Source organism: Stenella coeruleoalba (genome assembly GCF_951394435.1).
Source record: "Stenella coeruleoalba genome assembly, chromosome: 8".
NCBI lineage: Eukaryota > Metazoa > Chordata > Mammalia > Artiodactyla > Delphinidae > Stenella > Stenella coeruleoalba.
The window spans coordinates 7130218-7146507 of NC_137154.1; the positions used below are offsets into that span (position 1 = coordinate 7130218).

The 16290-nt window shown below is 54.9% G+C and overlaps 1 protein-coding gene across 1 annotated transcript; it reads right to left on the reverse strand.

Annotated features, from left to right (window-relative positions):
- Positions 1-6028, reverse strand: CDC42EP2 (CDC42 effector protein 2). Its single transcript, XM_079928779.1, has 2 exons — positions 5943-6028; positions 1-1433 (listed from the first exon to the last, which is right to left on the reverse strand). Exon 2 carries the CDS (start codon positions 1099-1101, stop codon positions 457-459), a length of 645 nt encoding a protein of 214 aa, XP_079784905.1. The 5' UTR covers positions 1102-1433; positions 5943-6028; the 3' UTR covers positions 1-456.
- Positions 6029-16290: the final 10262 nt, after the last annotated feature.

Consider the following 16290-nt stretch of genomic DNA (forward strand, 5'->3'; position numbering starts at 1 on the left):
GTGGGGTGGAGGGACATCGGTCACTGGTGCCACATTCCCAGTTAAGGACACAGAGCCAGAGATCCAGCTGGCTGTGCCCCACGTCTTCCCTCACCCTCCGCCCCCCAGCAGGGCGCTGATGGGGCTGAGGCAGAGGGAGGTGAAAAGCAGATTCCATTTCAGCAGAGCCTCAGTCCAAGGGGTCTGAGGAGCAGTTGGCGGTGGGGGTCCAGGTGGCCCAGGAGGCACAGGGCACTTTGGGCTGACGTCTACACATATCCTCGTGGGGCTTAGGGGAAAGCAAAGAGGCCACTCTGTCCACGGGGAGAGGGTGGGAGGGAGGGGAAACAAAGGCTCAAAGTGAGAAATCACTGGCCAGCAACCACGCAGGTGGGACCTTGGGACCCCGACTTCTAGATCAGGGCCGTGTCCACCAACTGTCTCTGGCATTCACCCCAGCCTGGCCATTCTTGTGTCCTATGTGGGGATCTGCAGGTGGCCCAGGTCCTGGTCCATGATCTGGAGAACGTCGTCCAGGATGGAAGGCCCCAGGTCTACATGCAGGGAGAGCAGGGAGCTGGCGTGGGACAGGAAGGGCTCCTCAGCCCCAGACTCGGGGCTCAGCCCACTGTGGGTCGAGGCAGCCTCTGGAATCCGCCAGATGTCCACACTCCCTGCCTCCTGCGGGGAGGGCTGTGGGGAAGGCTGAGGGCTCTCCAGGTGCAGGCGAGGGGGTTTGGGTGGGGCCTGGGCGGCAGGCAAGGTGAGTGCCTGGGGCCCGCCGATGACGGGGAGGGAGATGGCGTTCTTGAGCAGAGGGGACGGCCCGTCGGGGAGCTCCCGCCCGCACAGGGTGGCCGTGCGCGTGAACTGGAAGGGCAGCTCAAAGCCACCATCCTCCTCGGCCTCCTCGACCGCCGTCCCCGGCAGGAGGTGGAACTTGCCTTGCAGGAAGGAGATGTCACCGAACATGTCACTGCCGCCACCACTGCCGATGTGAATGGTGTGACGGAAGTCCCCCAGTGGTGGGCTGATCATGTCTGAGGACAGCAGGTCCCGCAGCTTCTCCTTCTTGCCTTTGCGGCTGCCGCGCTTCAGATAGATGGGCACCTTGGTGGACATCGCGACCTCACCACCCAGGCCTGGACAGTCTGCTCGCAGGACCACGGCCTCCGCTGCCTCCTCTCACCACCCTCAAGAAACACCTAGAGGGAGGTTTCCAGACACCAAACACCTGCCAAGTGCGTGTGGTGTGACCAAAGTTGGCCCAAGGAATTTGGAAAAGAAAGATAAACGATCGATGAAGTCAGAGGATCGAGATAACAAAAATCACTTTCTCCCAAGAGGGTTGAAAACTCGTCTGAAAACTGGAAGCAGGAAGGCGCAGAGCTCGTAGGCAGTGATGCTGTCTGGGCTCGTCCTCGCCAGCTTCTCTCTGGTCCAGGGCTGAGGAGCTGAAACATCAAGGGTACAAGTCAGGGACAGAAGGACAAAGGCAGAGGCATCCGTCTTGTTTCTGGGTCTCTTTCATCAGCCCTGGGAGCCCACGTGGCGCTGCACGCCTGTGGGGAGCCCTCCTGGCTGAAGCCTGTGTTCGCTCACGGACTTGTTGCACCTCAAGGCCTGGATCAGCAGCGCCAAGCCCCTCCCTCCGTGAGTGGGGAACCTAAGCGACAGGACTGAAGTCACATACCTGCCCCGGCTCTGATCTCTTGCCCTGAGTCCCCAGCTCTGCTCATCGCTGTGGTCTGCATTCAACTGTGCCCAGGACATGACCGTGCCAACTTGTCTGGGGGTCTCGCAGATTTGTCTCAGCTCCCGATTGACGGAGGATTGAGATCTTGTAACCTCTGTCTCATCCTCCCAGGCCTGGCACAGCAGGAGTTCAGCCAACAGTGCATAACGACCGACACCTCCCATTTGGCCCCATCACATCCTACTGGAAGTGAGGTCACCTGCTCAGAGCTTCCCTTTTCTCCTCCTCTCCGTTAGGAGTTCCTTATGGGCAGGGCCTAAGCTTAATGTAGTTTCTGCCCCTCCTCCCTGCCCCAGCGCCTAAGGGGAAGATGGAGTGGGGGATACAAATATCTGAGGCGTGGCAGCTCTGCTCTGTGCCTGGAATTTCGTTGAGTTCTTTGCACACACATCTCATTTAATCATCACAACCACCTTCCTATCATTCCCATTTTAAAATTAGAGCTATCAGGGAATTCCCTGGCAGTTCAGTGGTTAGGACTCAGCGCTTTCACTGCTGTGGCCGGGGTTCAATCTCTGGTAGGGGAACTAAGATCCCACAAGCCACTAAATAAACAAACAAACAAACAAATAAATAAATAAAATTAGAGCTATCGGACATTTTGGAGGGATTCCCATAAGGCATTGCAGAGAGAGAGAAGCAAAATGAAAAAATGTAGTCTAGAAGGATCCATTTTTTGAAAACATTGACCAGCTCTCCTCCCCACTCCCTGAACATGCATGTATGTGTACCTGCGTATACAGGTCTGCATAGGATTATATTCGATATAGGAACAGAGAAGAATATAGAAGGCTGGCACTAGGTTGTCATGTGGTATACCTAGACTGGGGTAGAGGGCAGGGATGGGGTGTGGGTCTTGTGACATGGGAGGAAAGTTGTCCTCAGAAAAAATTAAAATCTGGGGCCCATTACTAAGAAATGATATATGTAAGCCAAATATGAAAGGATGGTCACCAAAATGTTGATGGTGGTTCTCTCAAAGTGGTAGAATTTCAGGTGACTTCCCTCTCTTGTTCATACTTTTATAAGCTCAAATTCTTTTTTTTTTAAATTTTTTTAAAGGAACTCTTTTATTTATTTATTTATTTATTTATTTATGGCTGTGTTGGGTCTTCGTTTCTGTGCGAGGGCTTTCTCTAGTTGCAGCGAGTGGGGGCCACTCTTCATCTCGGTGCGCGGGCCTCTCACTATCGTGGCCTCTCTTGTTGCGGAGCACAGGCTCCAGACGCGCAGGCTCAGTAGTTGTGGCTCACGTGCCTAGTTGCTCCGCAGCGTGTGGGATCTTCCCAGACCAGGGCTCGAACCCGTGTCCCCTGCATTGGCAGGCAGATTCTCAACCACTGCGCCACCAGGGAAGCCCTATAAGCTCAAATTCTTAATAAGAAGCATGTATTATTTATGAGCACGTATTATTCATGTAGTCATAAAAAATAAAGATATTTTTAATGTGGAAAAAATAAATACACTCTGGAGGGGTATCGTGCAGGTTTGACAGAAAAAGGAAGTGGAGCAAGCACTTCCTCTAGTTCCCACGGTGGGGGATTGGCCTGATGTGTAGAATCAGAGCATGGAAGGCAAAGCAACTTGTCCAAGGTCACCCAGCAGGTACCTAGATAAGCACACTCTCCCCAGGCCAACAGGGGCTGAGCAGGTGGGAAATCACTGGGGAAGCACCGAGCAGCATCAGGGAGGCCTCTGCCAGGTCCTCTGCCCCATTATTCATCCCAGGCCAGGCCGGGCAGGGCGAGGGAAGAGTGAGGGGACTGGCAGGAGGGAGCAGGAAGGAGGAAAGAGGATGCAGGAGAGGCTGAGTCCCAGCTACACCCCCCCAGCCCAGGCCCTTACTCAGGAAACCCCACCCCAGGACCGAACACCCTGGGTCAGTTGAGCTGAGCCAAAGAGACCGGACATCTTGCCCCTCCCAGAGCACCTGCAGCTTAATAGGAAACAAAAGAATGACTCTCCGGTGGCAGAATTCCAGCTAAGCTTGGAAGAAGCTGGAGGGAGGAAGAGGGAGGCAGGGAGTGCTCTGAAGTTGAAGTCTTGGACTCCCATCACTCCTTTATCTAACAAACATTTATCTGTGCCCACCATGCCAGGCCTGGGGGCATGCCGACACACCTCCTATCTGTCCCCTTGGCAGGAGAAGTCTTGGGGTAGCTTTTCCTTCTTTTTCACTCACGGAGAGGGGGGCTAACCGAGGGGATCTGCCCAGAACTTGGGCCAGTTCCCTCCCATCATTCAGGGGTGCCAAGACAGCCTGAATGTTTCCACAACAAATCCGGTGTCCCTGACAGCTCTCTTGCTCTGAGCCAGATGTACCCACCCAATTCCAGATGTGGGGAGAACTGAGGCTGGGGGGAAGGGTTGGGCCAGCCTCAACCACCAGGGGAGAGCTGGGAATTGCAACCGTCAAGCCCCAAGTATTCAGATTTGGCAACTACAAGACCCCAGGCTCCAGCTACCCTTGCATGGTTTCCATTTTAACGTCCCAGGCACAGCACGGTGGGTGTCATTACTGGCCTTTACAGAGGCAGAAGCTGAAACTCAGAGATGTTAAGCAACTTTGCTGAGGTCACCCAGCTAGTAAGAGGAAGAGTGGGCACTACTACGTAGCTGGGTCCCAGTGGCTCCGATGCAGTGGGCCGTGTCAACCTCTGTGAACTGCTTGGGGAGCAGGAGAGAAATAGGCTCCCACCTGGGCTGGGGCCACCGGGTCCCCAGACCTCCTCCATTTAAGTCCTACCTCTTGGTTGGCCCCCTCTCTCAATTTGCAAGTGTCCAGAGATGTGAGAATGAGCTCTCCATCAGGACAAGGCTCTGGGGGCCTGGGACGGGGGGCCTTCCTGCAGCTTTGGGAGGAGCAGATGGGAGACATCCCAGCTCTGTTGGCTTGCTCTGGAAGGAGCCCGGGGCCTCCTTTAGAGAAAATGACTTCCTGGATGCAGAACCCTTCCTGTCACAAGAACTACTAGGCCACTCTCCACCAGGAGTGTTCAAAAAGCAGGCCTCTGACCTTGAACCCATCTCTACCTGGAACTCACCCTGACCTTGGGAAGACACCTTTCCTCTCTGGGCCTCACCTTCCTCGTCTATGAAATGGGATGACAATAAAGCCGTTACCAGGGGGCTACTGGAGACCCTACTGCCATACTGCAAGTGAGAGAGAGCGCCGATGTACAAAGACAGGGGTAGCGGGTCACTTGTCAGCCCCGATATTTATTCAGCAAATAGCTGTAGGGCCTTCCTCAAGCATTTTGGTTCTCCGGGGACAGTGCTCCAAACAAGACCAAAAATGAACAGCCCCCGAGCAGAGGGGTCCGCCTCCGCCTGCCGGCCAGGACTTAGCCTGCCTGCGTAGAGTCCCCCTCGCTGGCAGCGGGGTCTCCCAGCGTCGCTGTGCAGAGCGGCGCTCGGCTCCGCGGCCACTAGGTGGCGCGCTCTCTCCCTCTACTGCCCCTCGTCCCGGAGGGTTCCCGGCGCGCACTCGGGTCTCCAGAGCGTCTCCTGCTCCCCCAAGGAGCCGCACGTTGACGTACCAGGTGAGGATTGTCTGCGGGATCTTCTTCTCTTGGGGGGCTCTGGTCTCACAACCCGACAGTGGGGGGAAAGGGAGAGATCCTGGACCCTGCCCGGGTATCCAAACTCAGGGAGGAGCCTCCCCCGTGCTTTCCGGCCTGGGCGATGTCCGAGTGTCCGCTCGGCTCAGGGCCAGAGCTCTGGCGTGCAGCCCCCGCCCCTGGCTCCCGTGGGTCCGGCTCCTCAGCCCCAGCTGGGGTTCCGGCGCCGACCCCTCCCAGCCCTCTGCCCGAGTGCAGCCCAGCGCAGTCCGGATCCGTTTCAGGACACTCGCGGCCACGGCTAAAGATAGGAGGACACCTCACCATACGACCCTGAGCCCGGGCGGGGATGGCGGCGGGAGGGTACTCCCGGGTCCTGGGGTGGGGGGCGGGGGCTCTGGCGCAGTGTGGAGGGCTGGACCGGGAGTTCAGGTTCGGGATGCGCGGCGCACCGCAGGCCGAGGGGGAAGCGGGCGTGGCCGCCGGGACCAAGGCGCGGGCGGGAAACATGGTGCAGCCCGAGGCACCCGGGAAAGGATCTACGTGGAGGTGAGTCGGGGGCCGGGGCGCGAGCTGGGATGGGGCGCCTCGAGGATGGGCCTCCCTAGGAGCCGCGGTCGGGCCGCAGAGTCCCGGCCTGAACTCACCTTGAGCGCGTTCAAGCGACTGACCGGCGGGCGGCGAAAGCTCAGGAGCTGGACCGCGCGGCGATGGGACAGACCTGGGCTGTGAACTTACAGTGCTGACAGTGGCCCCTAAAGCCCCGCCCCCTGCCGCGGAGCCAATGCCGGGACCGCCCCAACTAGGCCCCGCCCACAGCCTCGCCCTACTCCCTGGCCCGCCTGGGTTCCCCCTTTGGAGGCGCAGCGCGGGGGTCCAGCAGCCGCGCGGGCCCGGGGGTCCATTCCAAGCTCGGGCGGCTGCGGCCCAGGCGGCGTCGGGTGCACGGGCTGGACTTCGCGGACTCCGGCTGTGCCCGTCGGAACCAAAACTCTCGGTTCTAGGAGGGCCGGGTCCGGGGAGGCGCCCGCACAAGTGTATTCAGTGACTACTAAGGAAATGAATGAGGCCTTAGAGGCGTCTATGTTAAAATATTACAGACTTCCGAGAGCTTTCAGGAGTTTGCCGCCCCTTAGAATACAGGGCATTGAGGGTGTGTGCGGGAGGAGTGGCCGGGCCATGCCCGTATTTGCTGTCAGGCTAAGTGGCTTCCGGGGCTGGGGTGGGATCCGTACTTAGACTCATTCCAACATTAGTTGATTGGCTGGTTGGTTGGTTCATTCATTCTTTCATTCGTTCAGTACGAGCAACATTTACTGAAGGGCAGGCCCTACACAGGAGCTGGAGATAGACTAAAGGGAACTCTGCCCTTGCTCCTTTCAGTGATTCAGCAGATAATTGTGCATCTATAGGTGCCAGGCGCTGTTCTTGTCGCTGGGGATGCAGCCCCCTCCGGACTGGGACCTACTGTCCAATGAAGGGAAATGGAGGAAACCCAAGTCCCCAAGTAGACTGTGATACCCGTCTGAGGGAGCAAGTGCTAAGAAGAGTGGGGCAAAGGAAGGGTGGATGGTAATGAGGTGAGGGGACCTTGCTTTCTGGAGGGTGACAGCTGTGACCGTACAATGTGACCAGGATGATGAAAGCTTCCATACTGTAAATGTGGGAGGGACTCTTAGGGAGAGGGGGTCAGGAAGGCATCCTGAGGGAGGGAAGGATGGGGAGAAGGGGAGTGGAGTAGGCAAATGGCCCCTCCCTAAAGATGTCCATGTCCTAGTCTCTGGAACCTGTGAATATATTTCGTTACACAGCAAAGAATAATTAAGGTTGCCAATGGAATTACAGTTACTAATCAACTGACTTTAAAAGAGGGAGATTACCCTGAATTATCTGGGTGGGCCCAATGTAATCATGATGGTCCTTAAAAGTGGAAGAGGGAGACAGGAGAGTCAGAGAAAGAGATGTGATGACACAGAAATGCTGTGTTGCTGCTTTGGAAGATGGAGGAAGGGGCCACAGACAAAGGCATGTGGGTGGCCTCTAGAAGCTGGAAAAGTCAAGGAAACAGATTCTCCCCCAGAACCTCCAGAAGGAACACGGCCCAGCTGACGGCTTGATTTTAGACCCATGTTGGACTTCAAACCAACGGAACCGTAAGTTAATAAATTTGTGTTGTTTTAAGCCCCCAAGTTTGTGGTGGTTTGTTACAGCAGCAATAGAAAACTAATACAGGGAAGTTTCCTCCTTTAACTCCCCAGGGAGCATCAGTCAGGTGGATTCTGCCAGGACTGGCCTGGTGGCTCAGAGGAAAACTGAGGCCTGGACAGTGGAGGAATGGGGCCCTGGGCCAAATTGTCGTGTGTGTGGATAAGTATTGTACCTCTCTCCCTTCCTGCCACCGCGGCTCTGCCAAGAATCCACCCACCCAGGCTTGCCTGTGCCCTTACCAAGTGCCTCTTGCCCCTGAGCTCCTCAAATCCTCTGAGAGCCCAGCAAGGTGGGCAGAGCCAGCATCACTATCCCCCTTTACAGAAATGGAAACCGAAGCTCGGGCCCTGACAGTGATCTACTTAGACTGCAAGTGGCAAGACATGCTGGCTCCGGGCCCTCGTCCCCACTCAGTCTTCTCACCCAGCCATTGTCACCCCCCACCCCGCCTTCCTTCCCACACACAGCCAGGTAGGGGGACAGCTAGGTGCCAGGCCCTGAGCACTGCTTCTGAGCCACAGACCCAGGTTCTGAGCTGGCTGTGCTGCTGACTTGCTCTGTGGCCACAGACGAAGAAAGTACAGTCCCGTTCTGAGCCTTCTTGCCTGTAAAATGGGAGTTACATGAGTCCCAAGCAAGAGAAGGGACTTGCGAGTGTATTGTTGATGGGACCACACAGTCCCCGCAGGCAGGAGTTTCATGGAAACATTATAACAGGAGCTTTGGGGGGTGGTGACTGGCCTTGTCACCTGACCTGGAATGAGTCTAATGATGCCTAGATGACTCTAATGATGACCCCCCTGAGCCTGCGGCGCAGCCCCGCCCATCAGCTGAGCGTCCTCCATTGGAGGAAGGGGCTCGGGGAAGGTCAGGAGCTCCATTCAGGGCTGGCGGCAAAACAAAGTTACAGAGGTGAAAGCTTGCAGAGGCAAAGACCCTCATCCAAGGTCACTCAAAGCCAGGAACGAACTCCAGAGCCCTTTGGAGAGGTTCTGGGGGGTGTGTGTGTGTGTGTGTGTGTGTGTTTGTGCAGTTGGGGAACCTTGGGGGATGGATAGAGAGCAGCAGATTTGGCCCCCGAGCCTGACCCAACCCCCGGACCCCTCCCTCAGCAACTAGCCATCCTCCCAACCAGGACCCAAAGCCACAGGAACCGTGCTCTGGGGACTGTTTTAATCCCACCTGGCTGTGACGTGGCTCCGCCCAGTGCCGGCTCCCTGTGCTGCTCTCCTGCCATCAGCCAGAGATATGGCCCCCACAAAGCCCACATCCAAGGCCCGCTTTGTGCCGGGCACTGGGTTCTGTGCTTTGCAAGCACTCAGGTAGGTGGTTCATTCTCCCCATTCACAGATGCGGTCATGTCACTTGGCTGGGGCCTGAGGAATCCCTGGGGATGGGGCTGCTGGCAGCTCTCAGCTCTGCTGAATGGACGAGATCTTTGCAGATACGCCCAGTGTTGCCATGGCAGCCCTGCAATTAATGAGCATTTATAAAACAGGATTTCATTGACTAAAACTGGCTTTTTTATGCAACTTCTCAGGCAGTGTGTAAAGGCCCAAGTATGGGTGGTGAGGCCGGGATCCTGAGCCACGGGAGGGCCAGGGTGTCCTGTATTTCTGACCCCGTAGACACTCAGGCCAAGTGCCCCCTGCCCAGCCTGACTGAGGGTCTGCTGCCTCAGCTAGGGCCTGGACTATTCTTGCTGGAAGGACTCCTGGACACCCCAGTGTCTGAGGGGGTAGGACCCTGAGGGACATTCAGGACAGGTTAGAGGCAAGGAAGCCTGTGTGGAGCAATGCCCCAAGGGGCTTCCCTGGAGGCCCAGTGGTTAAGACTCTGTGCCTGCAATGCAGGGAGCATGGGTTCGATCCCTGATCCGGGAACTAAAATCCCACATGCTGCGCGGCACGGCCAAAAAATCCCCCAAAAAATGTGGTATTCAAATTCCTTCTTCTCAGCCTGGAGCCTCGCCTTGATCCTGAGATAAGCCCAGTCCCCACCCCTCTGCCCCCCAGTCCCACAGCAACTTCCCACACTCACAGGACCTGTAATCACCACACAGGGACTGACTCAGCCCTTCCTTCCCCGCCCAGTCTCTTCTTCCTGAAAATCACCCACGTCAGCAGCCCCAGCCCCCAAAGGCCCTGGGGGATAGAGCCCGAGGCCCCCTTTTCCGAGGTTAGCCTGGAAGAACGGAGGAACTGAGCCGGAGGGGTAGGACTCCCAGGCCGGAGCCAGCTCTCCTCGGCCCCGCCCACCCGGGGACCTAGGGAGGCAGGTGGGATGAGGGGACCAGGAGTCTGGGGACAGGTCTGAGAGCAGGGAGTCAAAAGGGAAGGGTGGTGATACTCTTGGGGGCGTCTAGGGGGCAGTGTGAGGAGACAAGGTCTCTGGAAGGGCCTCAGCCCCCGCCACCCCGATCCCCTGCCACAGGGAGACAGGGAGCAGGGCCAGAGCTCCGTCCACCCCTAGGAAGCCTCCTCTGCACAGCCTGAGCTCAGCCTGCAGGGCTCCGTGGCCTGAGCCAACCCCAGGCCTGGTTTGGATTTTTCCTTGATTGTTTCTTGTTTCCTTCCTCCCCTGGGCTCCTGCCAACTCCAGCCCTGCCCTCCTCGCTTTTCACTTGCCTTCATAGAACTCTGACCTGGCAGAGGCTGGGATTCGAGATGAGAGTCCCTTCGAAGCTACCGCCAGCTTCTGCCTCTGCCTTGGACCCCTCCTTGGGAGCTGGGTGGCAGGGCCTTACTGGGGGACTTTCCTTTGGGTCCGGATTTTTGGCCCCAGGCCCAGGGCCATGGGGGTTTCCGGAGTGGTGACAGCCCTGTCCTAGCAGGGACTGAGGCACTTCCTCCCGGAGGCCTCTGGGAACATCCAAGCCACATGGCTGTCTTTCGGCCTGGGGAACACAGAGTTAGCAGGCGTTGTTTTCAACACTTCCCACCCCTTCAAGGCACCTTGTCATTATTCATTTTGAAAACTCATTTGCATCTACCTTGTGCCTAGAGCTGTGCTGACTGGAGAAGACACAGAGGGTCAAGGCTGGGCCCAGCCCTCAGAGAACAGATACCCTGAGTAAAACAAATAACCAATTCTAAAACAGCACATTCTGTGCCATAATGGAGGTCCTTGAAAGCAGAGGCCAGTTCTGATTTACCTCTTTCTATCCCAGGCAGCATAGACGAGGCTCAGTGAGCGACTATGGATTGAGTGAAGAACCAAAAAGAACAGCAGTAAGAAGGATTTGTTCTGCTAGAGGTGGGGAAACAGATGGAAGAGTTAGGAAGGCTTCGAGAGGAGGTGATATTTGAGCAGGGTATTAATGGATGAGTAGGAATTTGCCAGGCGGAGAAAGGAAAGGATATTTCAGGGGGAGCAGGGAGAGGCAAAGGCAAAGGCCAGAAGGAGTGCGAGTAGATGCATGGTGTGAGCGGGAAACAGGATAGATGTGTCCAGCAGACCACGGCATAGGAGAGGGGAAAGACCAGGAGGGTAGCTGGCGAGCACCATTATCCTTGCCCAGCTCCCATTCCTCTTATTCTGCTGACCACCCCTCCATCTTCCAGAGTCTCCAGTATGATTGACCTTGCCTCCAAGCTCTAAAAGTGGGTCTGAGGCCCCAGCCTACCCAATCTGAGTCATAGGGATGGTTTAGGGATGGGCATGTCAGCAGTGGGCTTCAGCCTGGGAACTTGTGGTGACTATTAGGGTGACAGATGCCAAGATGTCAACTCAGGGCTGTCGACTCACGGAAGAGCTTGTCCAAGAATAAAGCCAGCACAGAGGAAAGCAGAGCCCAGAGAATGACTCTCAATAACATTGTTCGTGCTTCTGGATCCAGCCATGCCTGAATCAGACATCCATTACGTGAAGCAACAACTTACAATTTTTGTTTAGTCCTGTTGGAATTGGGTTTCTGTCACTTGCCCATTAAAGAATAATTAAAAGCAGACAATAGCTCACGAGAGCAGCCGAATGCTGTGGGAGGGAAGCAAGGATCTGTGCAGAAGTGCGACATGACCAGAATTGCATTTTTTTAATGTAAACTATCTTGTTGACATGGTAATGCTTTCGTGTGGTTCACAATTTAGAAATCACAGCAGGCTGAAGAGCCCACGCGCCACATCGAAAGATCCCGCATGTCGTGACGAGGATCCCACGTGCTGCAACTAAAGACCCGAAGCTGCCAAATAAATAAATAAATAAAAATATAAAAGAAGAAATCACAAGAGGCAAAACGTCTCCCTCTTACCCCTGTTCCCCAGGCACCAGTTCTCCTCTCCACAAACAACCAGCGTTATCAGTTTCTTGTAAACACTTCTAGAGATACTCTTTGCACATGCAAGCAAAGCCCCGTCCATTTTTTTTTTTTTTTACACAAATGGCAATATTTAGACAAGTAGAGCCCCAAAGTACAGCAGACCTTGGTGGGAGCAGGGGGAGGACAGGCCCCACTGCCGGGGGCGATGGGGGAGATTCTGCAGGAGCCATGGGAAGCCACAATTTATTGAGCCTCTGCTATTCACATTGTCCGGCACCTTCCTTTCTTCAGTTGACATTATATCTATGACCACTTCATGTCAGTTCATAGAGTATATCGTCAGTTTCATTTTCTCACAGCTGCACAGTACTTCACATGGGGTGTACCATAATTTATGCAAATTATGGTCTCTCCAGCCTCAAGCCCCCTCTCCACTCCCTCTGTTCTGGACAAGGGTCTTTCAGCCCATCAGCCACACCCATGGCCTCAGTTGACGGACGTTTAGGTTGTCCCCAGCCCTTTCCTGTGACAAGCAGTGCTGCCATCTTGCACAGATGCTGTTACACACTCGTGTGAGCACAGCTGAAGAATAAGTTCATAGGGACTTGGGGGTCGCAGGACACTCTCTGTTGTCATTTGGTCAGCTCTGTCCACTTGTCTTTCTCAGGTGATGTGCCAGGTCCAGGCCCCCATAGGGACCACAGGGCCCATTTCTCCTCAGCCTCACTGGCAACTGGTTCTCAGCCTTTTTGATTTGTGTCACTCTGGTAGGTAAACACTAACTAAAGACAAAGGAGCCTCAGTGTGGTTTTAATCTGTGTTTCTTTTGTAAGTGAGTTTGGCCATTTTTCATAGGCTTCAGGGCCATTTCTATTTCCTTTTCCATGAACTGGAAAAGGAATTAGAGAATTATGCTTAAGAGGATCGATTCAGAGAAGGGGACGTGGAGGGAGGCCTGACTGGAGGCAGGTGCCACTTTGCGGGGGATGGATCAGGAGAGAGACGGAACTTGGCTCTGAGCTGTGGTGTGAAAGACGGCGCTGGAGATGATGAGGTCGAAAGATTGGAATTTGGTGACAGATGGGCCACAGGGGCCAGGGAGGAAGGACCGGGGTCAGGCCGGTCCAGTGTGGTGACTTGGGTGATGAGAGGGGCCAGGGAGGAAAGGGAGGACAGTGGGGCCACCAAGGGAGATGGAGGATCCCAGCAGGGGCCCCGCCCACTCTCCACCCCACATCATGACTGATGCAAAACACCAACCTGACGGCCACACGCCCCTGCTCACATGCTTCAGTGGCCACAAACCCTGGTCAGGGACCCTGCTGGCCTCCAGCCTCAAGCCACCTCTCAGCTCCCTCTTCTCTGGCCTTGAGCACACCCAGCCTCCAGGACGGGCTCCTTACACGGCTCCTCCCTTCACCGGCCGCCTCCTGCGATTCCTGCAGGTCTCAGCCATGGTATCTCCCCTCGGGGAAGCATTCTGGACCCCAATCGATGTCGAGTTCCCTCGGAGAAACTCCGGACCACGGTCCTCTCTGAGTCATCGTCATCTGATTCATGTCCATCCCCCACTGGGCTGTAACCACTGTTGCCTCCCCAGAGTGGATGCCAATGAATGTGAATGAATGAACAGATGAATGAATGAAGGGCAGGGTACTGTGGGTAGCATACAGGGGGCAAATAGGAGACGAGGGTTTAGGAAGTAAAAGAGCCTGCAGTTGAGACTTCCCTGGTGGTGCAGTGATTAAGAATCTGCCTGCCAGTGCAGGGGACAAGGGTTCCAGCCCTGGTCTGGGAAGATCCCATATCCTGTGGAGCAACTAAACCTGGGTGCCACAACTACTGAGCCTGCGCTCTAGAGAGCGAAAGCCACAACTACTGAGCCCACGTGCCACAACTACTGAAGCCCGTGCGCCTAGAGCCTGTGCTCTGCAACAAGAGAAACCCCTGCTTGCAGCAACTAGAGAAAGCCCGCACGCAGCAACAAAGACCCAATGCAGGCAAAAAAAAAAAAAAAAAAGACCCTGGAGTGGGCTGCCTCTGTTTGAGGCACAGTGGCTCTCGGTGCTTTCCTGGCGCCCCCTCTAGGTGGAGCAGGAATTCTCTCCATTTGGTGGTACGTGTCTGCATCCCGATGCTGAGAAGAGATCCCCACACAGAGCCGGCACCACTGCAAGTGTCTGCGAACAGGAGTAGGCGTGGGAACAGGCATGGGAACTGATGGGCTAGGGCCCAGGTGGACGTTTCATGACAAGGCATCCCTTCGGCAGGTATCTTTTGTGGGCCTACTGTGTGCCAAGCACTCTACAGGGACGGGACAGGGTCCCTGCCCTCAGGGAGCAGGCATCGTGGAGCAGAGGGGCAAGAGAGTTGTGTGTATACACACACACACACATAATTTTTTCTTTCTTTTAAAATAGTCCATGCGCATGGCAAAAGATGTCAAACAGGATGTGAGAATGGACACGACAAATAATCCTCCGAGCCCTGACCCCTGGTTCTCCAACACCCATCCCCAGAGGTAAACCACTGTGATTGGAAATAATCTAAGGTCAGAACATTTGGGGTTTCTTTGTTCATTTATTTTGTTTTTAATTTATTTTACTGAAGTATAGTTAATTTACAATGTTGTGTTAGTTTCTGGTGTACAGCAAAGCAATTCAGTTATACATATATATATATATAATGGTTTGCATCTGCTAATCTCAAACTCCCAATCCATCCCTCCCCCACCCCCCTTCCCCTTGGCAACCACAAGTCTATTCTCTATGTCTGTGAGTCTGTTTCTGTTTCGTAGATAAGTTCATTTGCGTCATGTTTTAGATTCCACATATAAGTGATATTGTATGGTATTTATCTTTCTCTGTCTGACTTACTTCACTTAGTGTGATAATCTCTAGGTCCATCCATGTTGCTGCAAATGGTATTATTTCATTCTTTTTTATGGCTGAGTAGTATTCCATTATATATATATATATATATATATATATATATATATATATATATATATATACCACATCTTCTTCATCCATTCATCTGTCGATGGACATTTAGGTTGTTTCCATATCTTGGCTATTGTAAATAGTGCCGCTATGAGCATAGGGGTGCATGTATCTTTTTGAATTATAGGTTTGTCCAGATATATGCCTGGGAGTGGGATTGCTGGGTCATATGGTAGTTCTATTTTTAGTAACCTCCATACCGTTCTCCATAGTGGCTGCACCAACTTACATTCCCACCAACAGTGTACGAGGGTTTCCTTTTCTTCACACCCTCTCCAGCATTTGTTATTTGTAGACTTTTTTTTTTTTTTTTTTTTTTGTAGACTTTTTAATGATGGCCATTCTGACCGGTGTGAGGTGATACCTTATTGTAGTTTTGATTTGCATTTCTCTAATAATTAGCAATGTGGAGCATCTTTTCATGTGCCTGTTGGCCACCTGTATGTCTTCTTTGGAGAAATGTCTGTTTAGGTCTTCTGCCCCTTTCTTGATTGGGTTGTTTGTTTCTTTGTTATTGAGTTGTTTGAGCTATTTGTATATTTTGGAAGTTAGGCTAAGAAGAAGAACATTTGAAGAGGACTCCAGATCTCACGGGAAAGTGGGCCCCGGGAGCAGCCCCCCAGGACTCAGGCATGGCTGAGCCTTCCAGACACTGGCCCAGGGCTCCTCCAGCTCCCGGAGCAGAGAGGGGCTGCTACGGGACTGCCTCTGCCCACCCTGCTCTCCCCCTTTCCTGGGGGTAGGGCCTGCTGACTCAGCCCTGCAGGTCTTCAGTTCTCTCTCTCAGTGAGAAATGCTCAGACCCTGGGAGGATCTGGGAGCCACGGGAGCCAGCAGGATAGATGGGGCTCTGCGGGGCCCCGCCAGGCTCGGGGCAGATGCCCAGGCTCTCAGGGAGCAGTGCACGGGGACAGGGGTCAGCGGGGTCACGGACCAGCAGCTGTCCCCAAGACCCCCGAGGGGCCCTGGGCCCCGGCAGCTGCATGGCTTTCAGCTGTTAGGCGGGCTCCCTGCTGACAGGAGGAGGGTGGGTCTGGGTGGGGAGTCTGGAGCTGGCCGTGGGCCCAGTGGGTCCCAGAGCAGACCAGCCCTGAGGCCCATGGGGCCCTGGCATTTCCAGGGCAGACCCAGAGGGAGCAGACATAGATAGGCCTGGCCGCTCAGGGAAAGAAGATCTAGAATGATGAGGCCAGGGTGACAGAGGGGCCCAAATGCCTGAGCGTGGGTGATTAAGTCCCACCCCAGCGACCTCCGGACTCTGAGGCCAGGCGCGTAAGCTCCCCCTCTGGTCTCCCCTCTCGTCGGCCAGACTCCCAGTGCTCTGGGTTCTCTTGAGAGTAATGAGTTCTACGCAGGCGACTCCTGGATCAACGCCTCCAATCCTCACGCCTCACCAGAGCCCGGATCTGTCATCCCTGATGTCCTGGGAGGCTGGGCCCATCTGGGTGCCCCCTTCATCCCGACCTGCCCCAACAGACCCAGGCATCCCCTCCTCCCACATGCTCCCAGGCACCTGGGTTGCTCCCT